Here is a 17,225-nt window from a genome sequence, read left to right as displayed (position 1 = left end):
AAGTGTTTGTGTGGCTATGAGTGTTCGTGTATTACCTATGTGTGTTGTGTGTTGCATATCTATCGTGTATGATTGAAGACGATGACTTTCTAAATATGATACTGTTGGTATATTCCTGTTGTTGACTTTTTCAGTATTGGCAACCAAAGCCTACTACATTTTTTGATTTGATTTTTCTGTTTTACTTTGATTTTTTTATGTCCGTTTCTTTTATGATTATTGATGCATCTTTTCATTGTACTCTGTGTTCGTTGTCTCAGGCTTGTTTGCATATCTGTGCATGCCTGGGACAACGAATGTAGAGTACAATGGTGAGATGCATCAATAATAATGAAAAAAACAGACATGAAACAATCAAACAAACATCAAAAAATCAGCCCTTATCCTACACAATAAAGAAACATGTGTATCAAACCCATCAACAGAATTTAGCACTATTTGGTTGTTAATACTGAAAGAAGAAGTCAACAACAAGAATATATAAACGATAGCAGATTAAGAAACTCTGGGACACCCACCCACATATTATCTTTTCATCCAAACCATGGCTGTTGCCTAACACACCTTGGCCAGATGCGTCAACTTTCAATTTTAACCTCGTGAAACCTTTGGCGGTTATAAACTTTAACAATTTTTTTTAGATGTTTTAAATAATCTTTTCTTAAAACGATTTCCTGAGTGGAAATCGAATCGTCAACTTTTCAGCTAATATGTAATTATTACAATCGATTGTGGCTTAGTCCCACATAAACAACAATATTTATGTAAATGATTTATTTGTATTTTAGCCCACGGGCTACACGGCCTGTTAGCATTAAGAATAAATAATTATATTTACATATTTTTACTTTCCTAATTTATAATATTTTAAGCCTTTAAAATTTTTCTGAATTTTAAATTGTTTTGTAAACTTTTTCGTAAAAATTGTAACATACAGCTAATGGGCAATGTTGCCTAATATTTAAATATTTTTTCCTGTCTGACTTGATTCCTACATTTTACATTCTTAGTATTTGCCTTATACAAGAATAGGCGCAATACATGCTCAGGGCTGAGTTAGTATAAGGTGCAAAATAATATGTCTTTACTAAATATTTTATTTTATTGTATTAATTCGTATAACGTATTTAAACACGCCCTATTTTCCTTTTAATAATAACAATTAGGCTATGCAAGTCATTTAGATCTTTTGTAAATACGTACAGTCCATCTAATTTACATACCGTTGCACGTCATTATCTACGTCAGAGATCGAAGTTGACATAGTTGCCAAAGTATAAAAAATTCCTGAATCCATTTTAAATCAAATAGGTCACATAATTATTGCCAAAGTGGATTATACAACAAAATAAATTAATATTTAATGTAAATAAATAGAAACAAAACAAAAGTTAAAAAATAATCTTGTTAAAAACAATTTGAACCGCTTGTTTAAAAAACAACATAGTTTAATTAATAGTAAATAATAAAAACAAAACTAAAGTGTCAACACCGCAACTGTCAAATAAGTGTTACTAATTTATGCCAAAATATCACCTTCGTTCTTCATAAAAACGCTTTATAATGCATGTATACAAATTAAATGAAACATATTATTGTGTATTTCTTTAAGTTAACATTAACAGAAATCTTTAAATAATATTTCTACGCGTATATAATAAAATATGTATAGTGGCTGTAATGCCAGTGTACTCGGCAAAGTGATTCTAAAAAAGAACACACCTACCGCCTAAATATTTCGTGTTGGTATCATGTGACGTCATGGGCTAAGACGCCAATGACGTGCAACGGAATGTAAATTAGATGAAGTATAATTGATATGTGTTTCAATATTATCTAATAACATTACTAACAAACAATTTTAAATTATCTGAAAGATATAGAAGACATTATGTGCGTGTGTTTCAGCATGCGTGAATTGGTCAGCTGATTCCAAATTTGAAACTATGACTAGACTATCCTAATAATAACAAATTAAAATTTGTTACTAACCGAAACAATAATGTGCAATTAAATAATATTTAACCATAACCATTATTTATTTATTATCTTGTGGGTTGGGTAGATAACAAAGGATAATTTTAAAACTACTACTTGCACGTGTTATTTTACTAGTTTTAGAATCCAACTTTATAATATAAACCATAAACTTTTATTTAACCAGTTTTTAATTCTGGAATGGTAAATTGATTTTGTAGTGTTTAGGCAGTATTCCATAATTATTTCTTCCTAAAATTTTGTCTGTAACTATGGCAGATAATACTAAAGTCGATGATGCAACAGTCTTCACTCCCTTTCGTTTACTGCTGTCATAGTCCAATAAACAAGAAATAAAATGTAAGTAATTCGTTTCAGAAGGAATCCTTGAAAAAATTAAAGTTTTGGTATGAAAATATGGATTTATGTCAAAAGTATCAGTTTAAAATAACAGTGTCATTGTTAAAACATTGATTTTATATCAAAAATCTACGAAAATCACTATTTTTAATTTTTTTCAATACTTGTATCCTAATTAGAAGTTTTCACTTTTGTTTTTTGAAGTATCCTGTAACTGGAAATCGGAAATCATATTAGCATATAACAGCACAAAAAGCGGTGTTAATACCGTAGATAAATTATGCGCACAATGTGATGTGGTACGTTATAGCAGAAGATGACCTATGGTTGTTTTGTACAGCCTTTTAAATGTTACAGCAATAAATTCCTTTGTTATTTACAATTATTGTAACATTCCAAATTCCACAAAGATCCGACGATAAGTTTTGACAAATTTAGCAATGAGCCTTATGTATAACAACCAGAAGAATCGAATCTAAAATGTCTATAAACCAAAGACAATCAGGATTTGACTAAAGGAGATCTGTTATTTCTGAAAAAGAAGAGTATCTTTGTTTGGAACATGTAAATCCAATCTGCAATGACTGTAACAATATTCCGGCTTAATTTTATTATGTTTTTTGCCATCTCTTATATTTTTTTATGATAAGTGAAATAATGTTTTATTTTTGTTTAAGATAGTTCTTGAACACTGATATGTTATGTTCTCATTTTAACTTAATTGCAATTTGTTTAGTCAAAAAGAGAAGAAATCAAACTATTACAAAAATTGTGAACTATTTTTTGTTATACGTGAATAAACATTCCAAATAAACAAAACATGTCAATAATAATAAATAATGTTAAAAAAAACTACAAACAATATATTATTTTATTGAAATTTAAACAAGCATCCAGAGGACCATTTTTATGACCGGTGCAGTAGACCGTGTGCGACTAGTGATACACAAAATTAAACTGCGTCTACTGATATGTTAAAAACAGTGATTTTTGCTATAAAATCAATGTTTAAACAATGACGCAGTTATTTTAAACTGATACTTTTGACATAAATCCATAATTTCATACCAAAACTTCAATTTTTTCAATCATGTATTATGTATTACACTCACTGGCCAATCAGACAATAAAAAGCAGTTACGATAATGTATGCCGCAGTTGTAGACAAAATATCAGGAAGAAAATTGCGTAGCACGTCCTATACACTACGAAAACAATACTACAACAAAACACCAGTGGCGAAATCTTCTACTCTTTGATAATTTTTGATTATTTCTCGTTCTTCATACTAAACTGTGATTGTTTCATGCATACCTTAGTAATATATTAATAAGTGTATATTTTCTTTAACATGCCTTTGAGTATGTGCCAAGTTAGGACCTTTTATCTTAATTTTACACCATATCAGAAGATGTTTTTGTTATAAAATATTTGACTAATAATTAATAGAAGTAAAAAACCAAATATATCAAGCTAAAATTATTTGTACTAAAACATATCTAACGGTTTATATGAAAGAAAAAGAATGAAGCCACACACGATCAGACAAAAACACACTATTCAGAAAAAATATATGCTACAGAAAGGAACGAAATAGAAATTAAAAACGAAAGATATTGATTTGGTTGGTTAATCACCTGCAACTGCGCACTCCAGGTGCAGCCTGATTCCAAAAGGCTCGCCACCAACTGTGCCCAGTCCTGACAAACACATGCATTCTATTACACTGATGAAATGAAATTGTTACTACCACAGATAGTTCTACAGTCAAATTTCTTTATAGGCTACTACCAACACATGTTTTTACGAAATACTTTACAAAAAATGTAACTTGTACAATTAGTTTGTGAATGATTAAAATTTATGATATTACTGGCTACTGGCCACACATTAAGAGCTACTTTTCACTAAGGGGAAAAACTTTGACTTTTCGTTCCCCATGTCAGAAGGTGGGTTTTCAAAGTAAAATTTTTATTAGGAAATATCTAACTTGTATTTTATAATTTCTGACTTGAAGGCCGAAAAGCCAAATAAAAAAGTTCCCATTTTATAATCATAGTTCTATATCCTCATTCTACAGTAATTCTAAAACTTTTTATATAAAATTATTGTTATTTTTATATCGTTCCTATATTTTTCCAACCGTTTCGTCTCCTATTCTTTTTACTTGTTAATGCCGTTTTAGTATGGTGTAACCGAATGTATTTCTCTAGATTAAGAGAAACCCCACCCCCTCTTGCCCCATTTTACATTGTTATGACAATGTTGGTATATTATACATACACTGTATTATACTTTACCAACATGTCCTGCCTGAGCGTGCAGGTGTGGAATATTATTTTAACACGATTGTTTTTTATTCAAATTTTCTGGTAAGATAATAATGTTTTTAAATTTTATTATCTTGACGGAATTGTAATTGGCAGTATGAGCATTCCCCAGTAACTGACCAACGGCTTCGAGTGGATAACTTGGTGTTAGGTACTGGTACAGTCAGTGGTACTGCACGTTTTTTACTGGGGTTGAGAAACGGGCACCAAAGGCAGATGAATCTAGAAGATGTCGAAGGCAAGGGGAAATCACTACATTAAATATCATCAGATTTTCCTTGAATATATTCATGCACAATACGGTCAATAACATGGCCCCTAGTCCGCGATGCACCTTTAATGGTCGAGGGGTGCTAAGAATCCCCGCGACGAGGAGACAGCCGGATGTGGAAATAACTATACAGAGAACAAAAACTTTTTAAATTTTGGGACATGGAATGTGAGGAGCTTGTTTTGAAAGAAGCACAATACGAATAAGGAAACGAACAAACTGAATCTAGAAACATTGGGCATAAGGGAAATGCGCTGGCCTGGTTCCGGTAAAACATTGGTCATCGATAAATCGATATATTACTAAGGAAATGATACCCGAGATCATCTATATGGAGTTAGGTTAATTATCTCCAGGAGAATCCAAACAGCTGTTGTAAATGTTGTTCACTTCTCGGATAGAATGCTGTTGTTACAAATACAGGGTAAGCCACTGAACATTAATATAGTGCAAGTGTATGCTACAACTGCAGATAAATCAGAAGCTGAAATAGAACATATTTATGAACAGCTCAAACGACTTTTACAATACACCAGACAGGAAGAAATTACAATAATAATGGATGATTTAAACGCAAAGTTAGGAAAAGGCGGAGTGGACAATATAACAGGTGGTGGTTTAGGAACAGGAAATGTTAGAGTCGACAGACTGCTCTTGCTCAAAAATATAGAGACTAACAAAAAGTTCTTTTCGTCACATTCATAGACTATGAAAAAGCTTTCGATATAACATTCTGATGAAATGTCTAAAGCGAAAAGGACTCAGCAAAAATGCACGGATGCGCAACAGATAAGTAGAGGAGTGAGGCAAGGATGTATACTTTCACCATTACTATTTAATATATACTCCAGAGAGTTAATTGCACAACCACTTGAAAACTGTACAGAAGGGATCAAGATAAATGGTGAAAGTAAATAACATTCGTTATGCCGACGATACATCGCTGAAAGTGAGAAAGACTTGCAGACGCTACTAAACACAATTTGTGATACTGGGGAACACTTTAGCTTAACAATAAACATATAGAAAACAAAAACCATGGTTATCAGTGAGAGGGGTCAAGTCATAATAAGGATCCAGATAAAAAATGAAGATATAGAACAAGTGAACAAAATGAAGTACTTAGGAGTCTGGATTACTGAAGATTTAAATCCGAAATCAGAAATTCGATCAAGAACACAGTAATCAACAGTGAATTTTTGAAAATGAGTAGATTACTGAGTAACCAAAAACTCAATCTGCAAATCTGATATCGGATGATAAAATGTTATATCTACTATATTCTCCTTTATGGTGCCGAAGCTTGAACTGTTGATGTTGACTTAATGAGAAAGGTGGAAGCTTTTGAGATGTGGCATTCAGGAGAATTTTGAAAATGCCATAAACCGATCGTATTACGAAGGAAATGGTATTGAACAGAATGGAAAGAGACAGAGAACTTTTAACCAACATTAACTCTACTGCCACAGTGGAGTAAGATAATTTTGAGTGATGAGACCAGAATCTCGATCTTTGGGAGTGGCGAAGAGAAGTTTCTTCTGCGCCGACAGGGGAAGACCTTTCGCGTCAGTGTAATACGGTCACTATGAAGACACTTGTAAGTGTCATGGTACGGACTTGTATGATTACTAACGTAGTTAGACGTTTGGCATTAATAGAGGTCAATATTAATACAAAAACATATCAGGAACAAATACTGCAAACCAAACTGTTGCCGACTATCGGAGATTTGTTTGACGGAGTGCTCAACAATGCATCTTCCAGCATAGCAGGATGGAGCACCCTGTCATATGGCCAAGACTTCCATGGAGTGATTGTGAAACTACGACGTTACTGTCCTGCCTTGGCCTGGAAATAGTCCCGATCTAAATCCAATAGAAAATCTTTGATCAAGGCTGAAAGTATTAGAATAACGCCGAAACTGGTTTAGAGTTATTACAACAGAAGTTTTAACTCGTCTCGTGAACTCTGTGCCTCGCAGAATTGAACCAATGCTAAAAAACAAAGGTTATCCCACTAAATACTAATTTTTTTCATAACTGTTATTTCATTTTTAAATATAGGTACGTACTAATAGATAACGACTGTAGTTTGATTTATTTTTAAATTTTTAGAGGGTTTGTCATCTTAAAATTGACCTTAAATATTAAGTAGAAGCATAAAACGATGCAATAAAATTATAGTAATCTTGTAAATAACATAAGTCGTGTGAAAATTTTTTATAAAGTTTCCAGAATTTTGGCCAATAGCGTACGTTCACTATAACTGCGTAGTGTATAATAAAGATTATAGTTAGGTTCTCCTTTTATTTAAATATGTTATCGTATAAATTTTTCTTCTGACTGAATTTTCTTCAAAACGATTATAATAGTTCCCGACGTATTTCATTACTCTATCTATTCATTAATTCTACCTTTTATGTAGACTAAATTACATAAAATATTGATTAGCAACAAATGTGTTTGGACTTTTAATATGTAGCCTTTAAAGAATATTTAACTGAAGAATTCGTCTGCGTTTAGGTACATGATGATTGCTGGCAATTTAAATGATTGCTGGTAATTTAACCTAACATTGTTTTTCTATTAATTTGACAAGAAGTGGTAATTTGACTAATTATTGAACAATACATCGATATTAAATTGCATCTCTATACCTACCAATATAAATATTTATGATTATTAAAAATATAAGTGCTGGTTCTGATGTTTGCATACATTTTTATACATCGTCTGCATTATCCAAAAATACAAATGGTCAAACTTGTTGAAATGTCTAAATACATAATTGTATTTTTATATAATGTCATGAAACAAATGTACAACCTGCTGATTTCAATATCTAAAGCTTACTGGAAATTAGCTGTCTAACATAATTTAAATAACGTATTACACATTTACTTTCGGACAAAACTGTTTTCTGTGTTCAAATAATACTTGAAAAGGTGTTCAATTCTAGGTGAAAAAAACTAACTTTCCCGTTCAAAATACACAGTATATATTAAACTTGATTTTATACCTTGTCCAGGTTCACGTGTATTCAAAAAGAGCTCGTTCTTACTGTTCCTATCTCTTATTCATAAATATACAACTGAAGAAATGTGAACAAGATGTTTGCCGCTGTTATCCCAGCAAAAGGTTTATCAGGCCCGGAGTTGACCTTCAGAAATAAGTGACCATGTATTGAAGACTCCCCGTTAAAGTTTGAAATACTTACTGTACATTCGTTTTATTATGCTTCTTTTTGTGCAGGCATAGTCAATGACGTATAACAAATAGACTCATTGAATGCTGTAAAAACATAAATACCTCCGTTTATGTATTTGTTATGATACGAAGTTGCACGAAATTCAATGCCATTTAAGTGTCTTTTAAGTGTCAAAGCTAAACATCACTTTTCAGGTAAGTCATTAGAGAGTTATTGCAACCATAAGATAACATTCGCGTTTATTAGAGAATCCTTTAATAAAAGACAGAATACTTCATGTCTAAAAGAGAGTTATGGACTACCTAAGTCTGCCGTCACAATGGGCGGGGATTTTAAAAACCTTTCCAAACATTTCTAATTTGTGTGTATTTGTCCCATAAGAAGTTGTAAATAGTTTTTTTTGAATTGTTTGATGAATAAATTAGGACTTTTGGTTATGAACATTCATTCTGAGCGATTGATCTTATTTGTTGTTCGTGAATTTGTGAGGTAAGAATATCAAAATATTAAGATATTTACTATGAATGTTCATATTTTAAGGTTATGTTATTGTTTGATTAAAACTTTAACTATTTTTTTACTGTATTTCAAGGTATTTTGTTGTTGTTTTTATCAGGGTTATTTCAAAATAAATCCAAAAGATCATTGAATTTATTTACAAAGTTGAAAAATATTTATATTAAAAAAACTTTAAATTATTAAAACTAACTATTTTTTTACTGTATTTCAAGGTATTTTGTTGTTGTTTTTATCAGGGTTATTTCAAAATAAATCCAAAAGATTATTGAATTTATTTACAAAGTTGAAAAATATTTATATTAAAAAAACTTTAAATTATTAAAACTAACTATTTTTTTACTGTATTTCAAGGTATTTTGTTGTTGTTTTTATCAGGGTTATTTCAAAATAAATCCAAAAGATTATTGAATTTATTTACAAAGTTGAAAAATATTTATATTAAAAAAACTTTAAATTATTAAAACTAACTATTTTTTTTACTGTATTTCAAGGTATTTTGTTGTTGTTTTTATCAGGGTTATTTCAAAATAAATCCAAAAGATCATTGAATTTATTTACAAAGTTGAAAAATATTTATATTAAAAAAACTTTAAATTATTAAAACTAACTATTTGTTTACTGTATTTCAAGGTATTTTGTTGTTGTTTTTATCAGGGTTATTTCAAAATAAATCCAAAAGATCATTGAATTTATTTACAAAGTTGAAAAATATTTATATTAAAAAAACTTTAAATTATTAAAACTAACTATTTTTTTACTGTATTTCAAGGTATTTTGTTGTTGTTTTTATCAGAGTTATTTCAAAATTAATTAATATTTAAATGGGAATAAGCCACAATTTTTATAAAACAAACATATAAAATCGGAATTTGGTATTTATTGAAGGTAAACTAAATGCAAGATCAAATACTTACCATGTCGGGATAGTATTATGAGGTTTTTTCCTGGTTTTTCCCTCATAATTTACTATGGAATCACTAACGGGAGAATTTTACTGTCATCATGGCATGTATTTGTCTTTTTAAAGACGAATTACATGTTATGATTTTTTCTGACGGATATTCTCACGTTAAAGTTGATTTCATGTAATCGAATGAACTATCTTATAAGTAAAGTCGTCCCAGGAACGCAACTCAACAATATTGGCAATATCATTTTAAAGTCGTCTACTTTAAAATGTATAATGTATGTCTGAATTGTCAATATAGATGAGTCAGATAAAATTAAATTATTAGAAGAATTTTTCACTAAGTAACAAAAACAAAATTTGTTTAATTTACTAATGTTTGTATTTTGAGAACGATTTCCGAAGTGGAAATTGAAACGTCAATAAATGTATTTTAACCTTTAATTGTGGCTTATTCCCATTTAAATATTAATTAATTTAAAATGCCACAAGAAAATAGCTTCAGAACAATATTTCAAAATTAATCCAATAAATCATTGAATTTATTTCAAAGTTGAAAAATAATTATATTAATGTTCTATTCTTTTTAGTTGCCTGTGATTTTATCCTGTAAAAAACTAAAGATATTCGTTTACTCGTAGTTTAAGTTGTAATATAACATTCTGTGGTTATATATGAGTTTATTTTTTAGATCTCGGCATATAATGGCTAGTAAAAATGTATTGACGATATCCAGTATTACTGAATTTTTCCGTAATGACAACAAACCTACTATTAACAAATACACACAAATTAGAAATGTTTGAAAAGGTTTTTAAAAACTCCGCCCATTGTGACGTCAGAGCTTAGGTAGTCCATTGCAAACATTTTAAACAAACCTTTTATTTTGACAAATGACATTAAATATTTTTGTATAATATGAAAATAACCTATATAAGATATATATATATATATATATATATATATATATATATATATATATATATATATATATATATATATATATATATATATATGTATATATGTATATAAGATCCTGTTTGTTAACTTATATACCTAATTCTATATTAAAACTTAAAATAAGATCACTGAAAGGAGTAAAACGTTGCATTTAATTAAATTGTTATTTAAAGAATACCTACTATAATCCATAATACGCCTCTTACAATACGGAGGAACTATTAGATATAGCTGGTTTACTGGTATATTCTTTTAGAAACATTAAGTGAAGGCGTTTAGTTTATTTAATAAATAAATTATTATACATTATACTGAATACTTAACAATTTTAATTTAATGTTTTGTTTTTTGTTATTAAAATCATTTAAATATAATTTTTCTAACTAGTTTTTTTTCATAGATTTCCTTTTAACAATGAAAAATAAACTCATTATAAAATCAACTCACTATAAAATATAGAAGGCTGTGTGGTCTATTTATTATACGTCATTATGCGTAGTCAAATAGAAAATAATTTCAACCGCAAAGCTTAAAAAACCAAAATCAAAAACATTAGAAAAAACATTTGGAAAAAGTTTTTCAGAATTTTTTTGGAGCGAAGAGATACGGACTAACAATAAACCAAGCATAAACGCAATACATGGAAATGAGAGAAGACATAAGTGATAGCAAACATATCAAAATGACAGGTTCAGAGTCTGTCTAGAATGTAGAACAAGTGGCAGAATTTAAATTCTTAGGAGTAAACATAACGAACATGGGAAAAGAAAGAAAAGAGAAACAAAAGATTAATAAAGGAAAGCAGAGCAGTAGGGTCACCAAATTCATCAAAAGCAAAAAATGTGTCAAGGACAGCGAAACTGCGAGTCTACGAGACACTAATAAGACCTACATTGATGCCAAAAAAACGTGAATTATGTATCAAAAGGAAGAAAAGAAAGTAGGTGTCTGAAAGGTGCTCAGACGGTAGAGTGTCTTGATTGTAAGACGTAAACTTATGAGCAATACCCACTTGCGACCTCCATTACATTTATTTGGGTACTTTTAAACGTCTGCTTAAATTTGCATTCATGTTGGTATATGAAGCTGGTAAATTTTGCTGAAAGAATAGTAACCACAGCTGAATGTTATCAGAACTACTGCATACTTTGTATATGCAGCTCAGGCACATAATTGACTAAGTAAATTGACTAAGTGGTATAATATCGTCAAACAATAAAATTAATTTCACCACGTATTGTCTTCGTAACTAATATAAAACAAGTTCAACAATATAAATACTACATAAAGTAAGTGAGATAGTCAAAAAATTGAGTTATAAAATCATTAATACCACCACAATTTCATTTCTGGTATTTTTTTTTCTCATCGGCAGTAATATAAACATTTTTTATAAAAGTTTTGTAACAAATTCATTTAAATTACGTTAGACATGTGTTCAAAACTTTTCAGTATTACTATTAATATTAATAGCATTATGGCAGCATATTGCATCCAAAATGTGTGCTGGTTAGAGTAACAGTATTTTCAAATACATAGAACACTGCAGTAAAGTTATCATTATCATCTTATGTTTTTCTTTATTCTTAAATTATTAAATTATTTAAAATTAAACTTGGTAAATAATAATAAAAATATATCTATTGAATTATAATTGAAATCATCTATTTTGTCATACTACAGTTGTCAGAAGCGAAAATGTCATTAAACCTCAAAAGTCATAGGAACTTGAATTTTTCTGATATTTAAAATCGTCGGTCGCTTCAAGCGTTGTTTCTGGGAGAACGCATTCTAAAGAAAAAGTGCTAAAAAACATTTTTGTTCAAATTTATCTCAGCTACTTATTTCTAGTTGGAAACATTTTTTTCTACGGCGTACAGATTATTGGTAAATCAATTCTTTTTCGTCCTCCCCCCTATGAAAGGATGTTTTAGGGGTAAGCCCTGGGGTAGGAATGGCAAACTTTTTTGCATCTTTTATGGGGTCACATAATTGACATTCTCAACAAAATTCAACTTATTTGTCTGGTTTTTAGAAATCAAATATCTAACGACTGGACTATCACTGATTGTGCGACGTCAAAAAATTGTTCTTTATCTGCCCAGTCTTCTTCTCACAAGAATGTTCAAATTTAAATATTATCCTTAAGTTTAGTTTTCTGAAGGCGTAGCATATCTATTTAAATTTGCTTATGGTAATTATTTTCTCTATGAATTTATTTTCCAGAACCCAGATTTTGTGCAAAAAGTTTCTTCTAAAGGTATTATGGGCTCTGTATGCTCAAACTTTTTACGATTTTCGAAGATTGCATTGAAAATGAAAGCCAAAATAAATTAAAATGACCAGAAATAAAACGATTATAGTTTTTAAATGCAATTCTAATTTAATGTAGTGCTTTATGTATACGACTCCAGTGGCACATTTAAATTCATTTGCCAATCAATATGCGACAAAAACTACTACTTACCATCGATAACTGTTCGAAATGTTGTTGAAATTGTGAAGTTTGTTGATTGAGTATGTGGTATTCATTCGGTAACGGACTAGTAGCTCCAGGACTACAAGGCGCTGAATGCCTACCGGGACTAGGTGAAGATTGCGGACTTGGTCTTGGACTTCTATAAGGACCAGCTTGCTGTAACTAAAACGAGTTTTGATTGTAAATAAATTTGAAAAATGTCTTTCCGATAAAACTGCCTTAATTTCAAATATATTCTTTGACAATGTAACTATACCTAATTTATGACGTAAAACTAATATATTTACCGTTGGTGACGGTGATGTAGACGGACATTGAGGTTGGTACATTCCTGTTAAACCAGGTAATTGTGTATAATTCGTATTATCCACCATATTAACTAAATTTTTATCTAATTGAATATTCTGGAAAAAGAGATTATTTATTAACATTCATTGCTGTTAAACCATATATATATATATATATATATATATATATATTAAACATATAAAAATATGAATGTTTAACATTACCACATTTATGAACCATTTTTAAATTTTAACTTATAAAGGGAAAGTTCCCAGCGGTTGGCTGTATATAGTTTAAAAAAAACTTACAATGAAGTTCATCGGTGCAAATGGTATATTTATAAAATAACTAAAATAAGGAAAATATTCAAAATGTTTAGAATTTTCATCATATCTATTACAATGATCATCAGTGAAAACTTGAACATTTTTTTTTATTCGATTATATATATTTTTTTTAAGTTCAAACGTATTTTTTGTTAATTTTTACAAGTGGGCCGGAAATTTTTATTAAAAAAAACCAATTTCCCGAATCGCTTCGGAATCAATTTTTTGAAACGTATCTCATCGAAATAAATACCTTTTCTCTCTTCGTAATTTTTCGAAAAATGTTTCCTTTTCCACAAAAAGCTTTATAGTCTTTAAACCTTTAAGTAGAAGTAAGTAATAATCGCCAAGATTACAATCACCCTTAAGGATATTAAAAGACATCGAAGAATCCCTACAATAGACACAAGAAAATTTAAAGAACCTAACGTAAAAGAATGCCTCCAACATGAACTGAATGTGAACTGCAGCAAATTGAACACAAACACCAATGATATTGACGAGTACTGGGATCGACTAAAACATTGTCTACTAGAACCCTGTAAAGAAATACTAAAGACTTCCGCAAGGAGAAAAGAAGAATGGATGAATGACGAGATGCTCAATATGATGGAACAACGAAGACAATTTAAAAACAAAGACAACAATAAATATAGAGAGATAAACCACGAGATCAGGAAGATGATAAAGCACGCAAAAGAAAAATACTTTGAAGAGAAATGCAAAGAGATAATATTCAATAATAGTGACCACGTATATTAAAAGAAAATTTACAAAAAATTAATTTCAATTGTTTTAATTATATTACGTCGTTACAAAAATAATTAGACATAACTTTTTTTTTTCTAAACAAACTGTAAGTAATATTTGTATTGAATTAATGTTTTGAATTTAAACAAAGATTTCTTCGCATCGCGCGCCTGTGTCGCCGCAACCACCGTTGTTGTGCACTCTTAGCGGTGGACTGCTCGAAAGACATATTAGAAATATTTGGGTCCATGTTTTCAACGAAATAGAAGCCATTTATCCTTGTCAAAATATTATTACTTGTACTTAAGGGTTTAAAGATTACAAAACTTTCTGTAGAATTGCAATCCATTGCAAAAATTCCAAATATCACTAATTAAGGCATTTTTTTAACAAAAAAAGTACAGGAGACTACTGTACTAGTACTAGTAGTACTAGTAAAAATACTGAGAATAAAGAACATCGACACATCATAAGAATAAATCATTTAAAAACTAATAAAGTAAAAATCAAAACAGGTTTTAGACAGGGCTGTGTCTTGTCGCCATCACTGTTTAATGCATACTCAGAGGAAATATTCAAAAAAGCATTAGAAGATGAAGTAGCAGGCATAAAATAAATGGCCTACCCATATGTGAAATTAGATATGCTGATGATACAATACTAATAGCAGAAAATATTACAGATCTACAAAGAATTTTTTAGATAAGGTTGTTGCAGCGAGTGAAGAATTTGGTCTGTTACTAAACATAAAGAAAACAAAATTCATGGTTATATCAAAGAAAAATATTAGATACATCAATCTACACGTAAATAATAAGACGATAGAATGAGTTCAGAATTATAACTATTTAGGGACAAACAATAATGAAACAAACGATTATACCAAAGAAATTAGAGTTAGAATAGAAAAGGCTAGAAGTGCATTCAATAACATCAAACAAATATTATGTTGTAGAAACCTCAGCCTAAATCTTAGAAAATGAGTACTAAAGTGTCATATATTATGTCATATAACACGTGGTGACAGATATGAATTCCTAAAACTAATAATTAATGCAGGGAAAGATTCAAGGAAAGCGCAATATAGGTAGAAGAAGAATGTCCTGGCTGAGAAACCTCAGAGAATGGTTTGGATGCAGCTCAACTGAACTTTTTCTGCTTTGATGTCAAAAGTTAGAATAGCAGTGATGATTATATATATATATATATATATATATATATATATATATATATATATATATATATATATATATATATTTATATATATATATATATATATATATATATATATATATATATATATATATATATATATATAAGAAAGTGAAATTATTTTATAAATATACCATTTACCTCAATAGTGTTTACTTTATTTTAAGTTATAATATTTGTATTATGAAATTTTAGAATAGAATTAAAATAAACAGAAATGTAGTCAATAATATTAGAAATAATATTGAGAGTAAGAAAAATGAACAATACTAGGATTGGATTCACAATATATGAATAGTAGAAGTAATCATATGGATTAATAAAAATGTGATTTATGGTCGCACACTACAAGAACCACATACAAAAATAACTAAAAATATGTGTAAGATCGAAGAATAATATTCGGCTTAAAATATCTGTTTTGAAATGGCATAGGAATGGAAATTACTCCTTAGGAAAAAGAAATATAGTATTTTTAAATAGTAAAAAACATTCTTCAAACATGCGCAATATGTTAAAACAACGAATAAAATGATTGTTGAGCAGCCACTAAGTACAACTTGTTAAAATCGGAATGTTAAAGAGAATATTTAATTGTATGGAACAGATATTTGGAAAATAGAAACTAGACTTAAAGGCTCCAGAGAATTAAACACTGCGTGTTTGGTGTACTGTGTGTAGAAAGGTACGGAGACGAATACTAGGCCCTATAAATATGAAGAACAACAGGTGCCCAATCAGATATAATTATGAGTATGTCCGGCTACAGCGTCTTCAATGCGCAGGCCATGTATTTAGGTCGGAAGAAAACAGGCTTCCAAAACAACTGTTGAAAGCAAGAATGCAGGGAAAGAGACCTATTGGAAGACCAAGAAAGCGATGGGGGGATGATGTTAATGAGGACGCCAGAAATCTCCTTGTCAGTCGATAGTGGAGGAGAATGGCTACAGACCGTAACGGATGGAGAGGTCTGCTGGTGGAGGCCAGGGCTCGAATTGGGCTGTAGAGCCATAGGATGGAGGGATGGTTGGTGTAATGAAATAAAGTGAAAAAAGAAAAGGACATGAAGATGCACTTCTAGAGCGCAAACCGTATCTTTTGTAGATATGACTAGTATAGTCAGGATAAATCTTTAAACTCTCTATAAGAAAGTTTCTGGTTTTTATCTACAGCAAAGAACCTCTTGGTGGAGTTTAATGAAAGTGCAGTGTTTGGTAGGAAGTAATCTTGACCAAGTATCAGAGAACAGAAAGCCAGAAAGAGGTAAGCAGACGAAGAAATGAAGTATTCAACGTACGAGGCAAAGATAAGACATGAATATATTTGAAAAGACAAAATAAATATTTAATATTCGTCACAAACTAGACAGAACTTGTAGAGATATATGAAAAAGTTATATTTATGGCAAATCGTAATCGTCTGTGTATGTAAAGCAATTAATGTAATTTTTGACGATGCTACTTAAAATTTGCAATATTTATTATTAGTTGCATTTATAGTATATAGGTTTGATATTACTATACACCTAGAGCAGATACAACCAACCGTATATTATAAACTATTTTTAAGACATGAATTTGAATCAAATTTTATTGAATCAACTATAATATATTCACAGACAAGAAAAGTCGGAAGAAAA

General features: G+C 29.9%; 1 protein-coding gene across 4 annotated transcripts in view; it reads right to left on the bottom strand.

Moving 5' to 3' along the window:
- Crtc (CREB-regulated transcription coactivator) overlaps positions 1–17,225 on the bottom strand; it is a 211,480-nt gene that overhangs the window by 30,583 nt on the left and 163,672 nt on the right. For all 4 annotated transcript variants that reach the window (XM_072523620.1, XM_072523621.1, XM_072523619.1 and 1 more), the window contains 2 exons: positions 13,298–13,414; positions 12,999–13,172 (listed from right to left, as the gene is read on the bottom strand). In XM_072523620.1, the coding sequence (XP_072379721.1) occupies positions 12,999–13,172; positions 13,298–13,414 (291 nt within the window). The remainder of the gene's footprint in view (positions 1–12,998; positions 13,173–13,297; positions 13,415–17,225) is intronic.

This window comes from Diabrotica undecimpunctata, chromosome 2 (assembly GCF_040954645.1).
Source record: "Diabrotica undecimpunctata isolate CICGRU chromosome 2, icDiaUnde3, whole genome shotgun sequence".
Taxonomy (NCBI): domain Eukaryota; kingdom Metazoa; phylum Arthropoda; class Insecta; order Coleoptera; family Chrysomelidae; genus Diabrotica; species Diabrotica undecimpunctata.
This window is presented reverse-complemented; position numbering and strand designations above follow the sequence as displayed.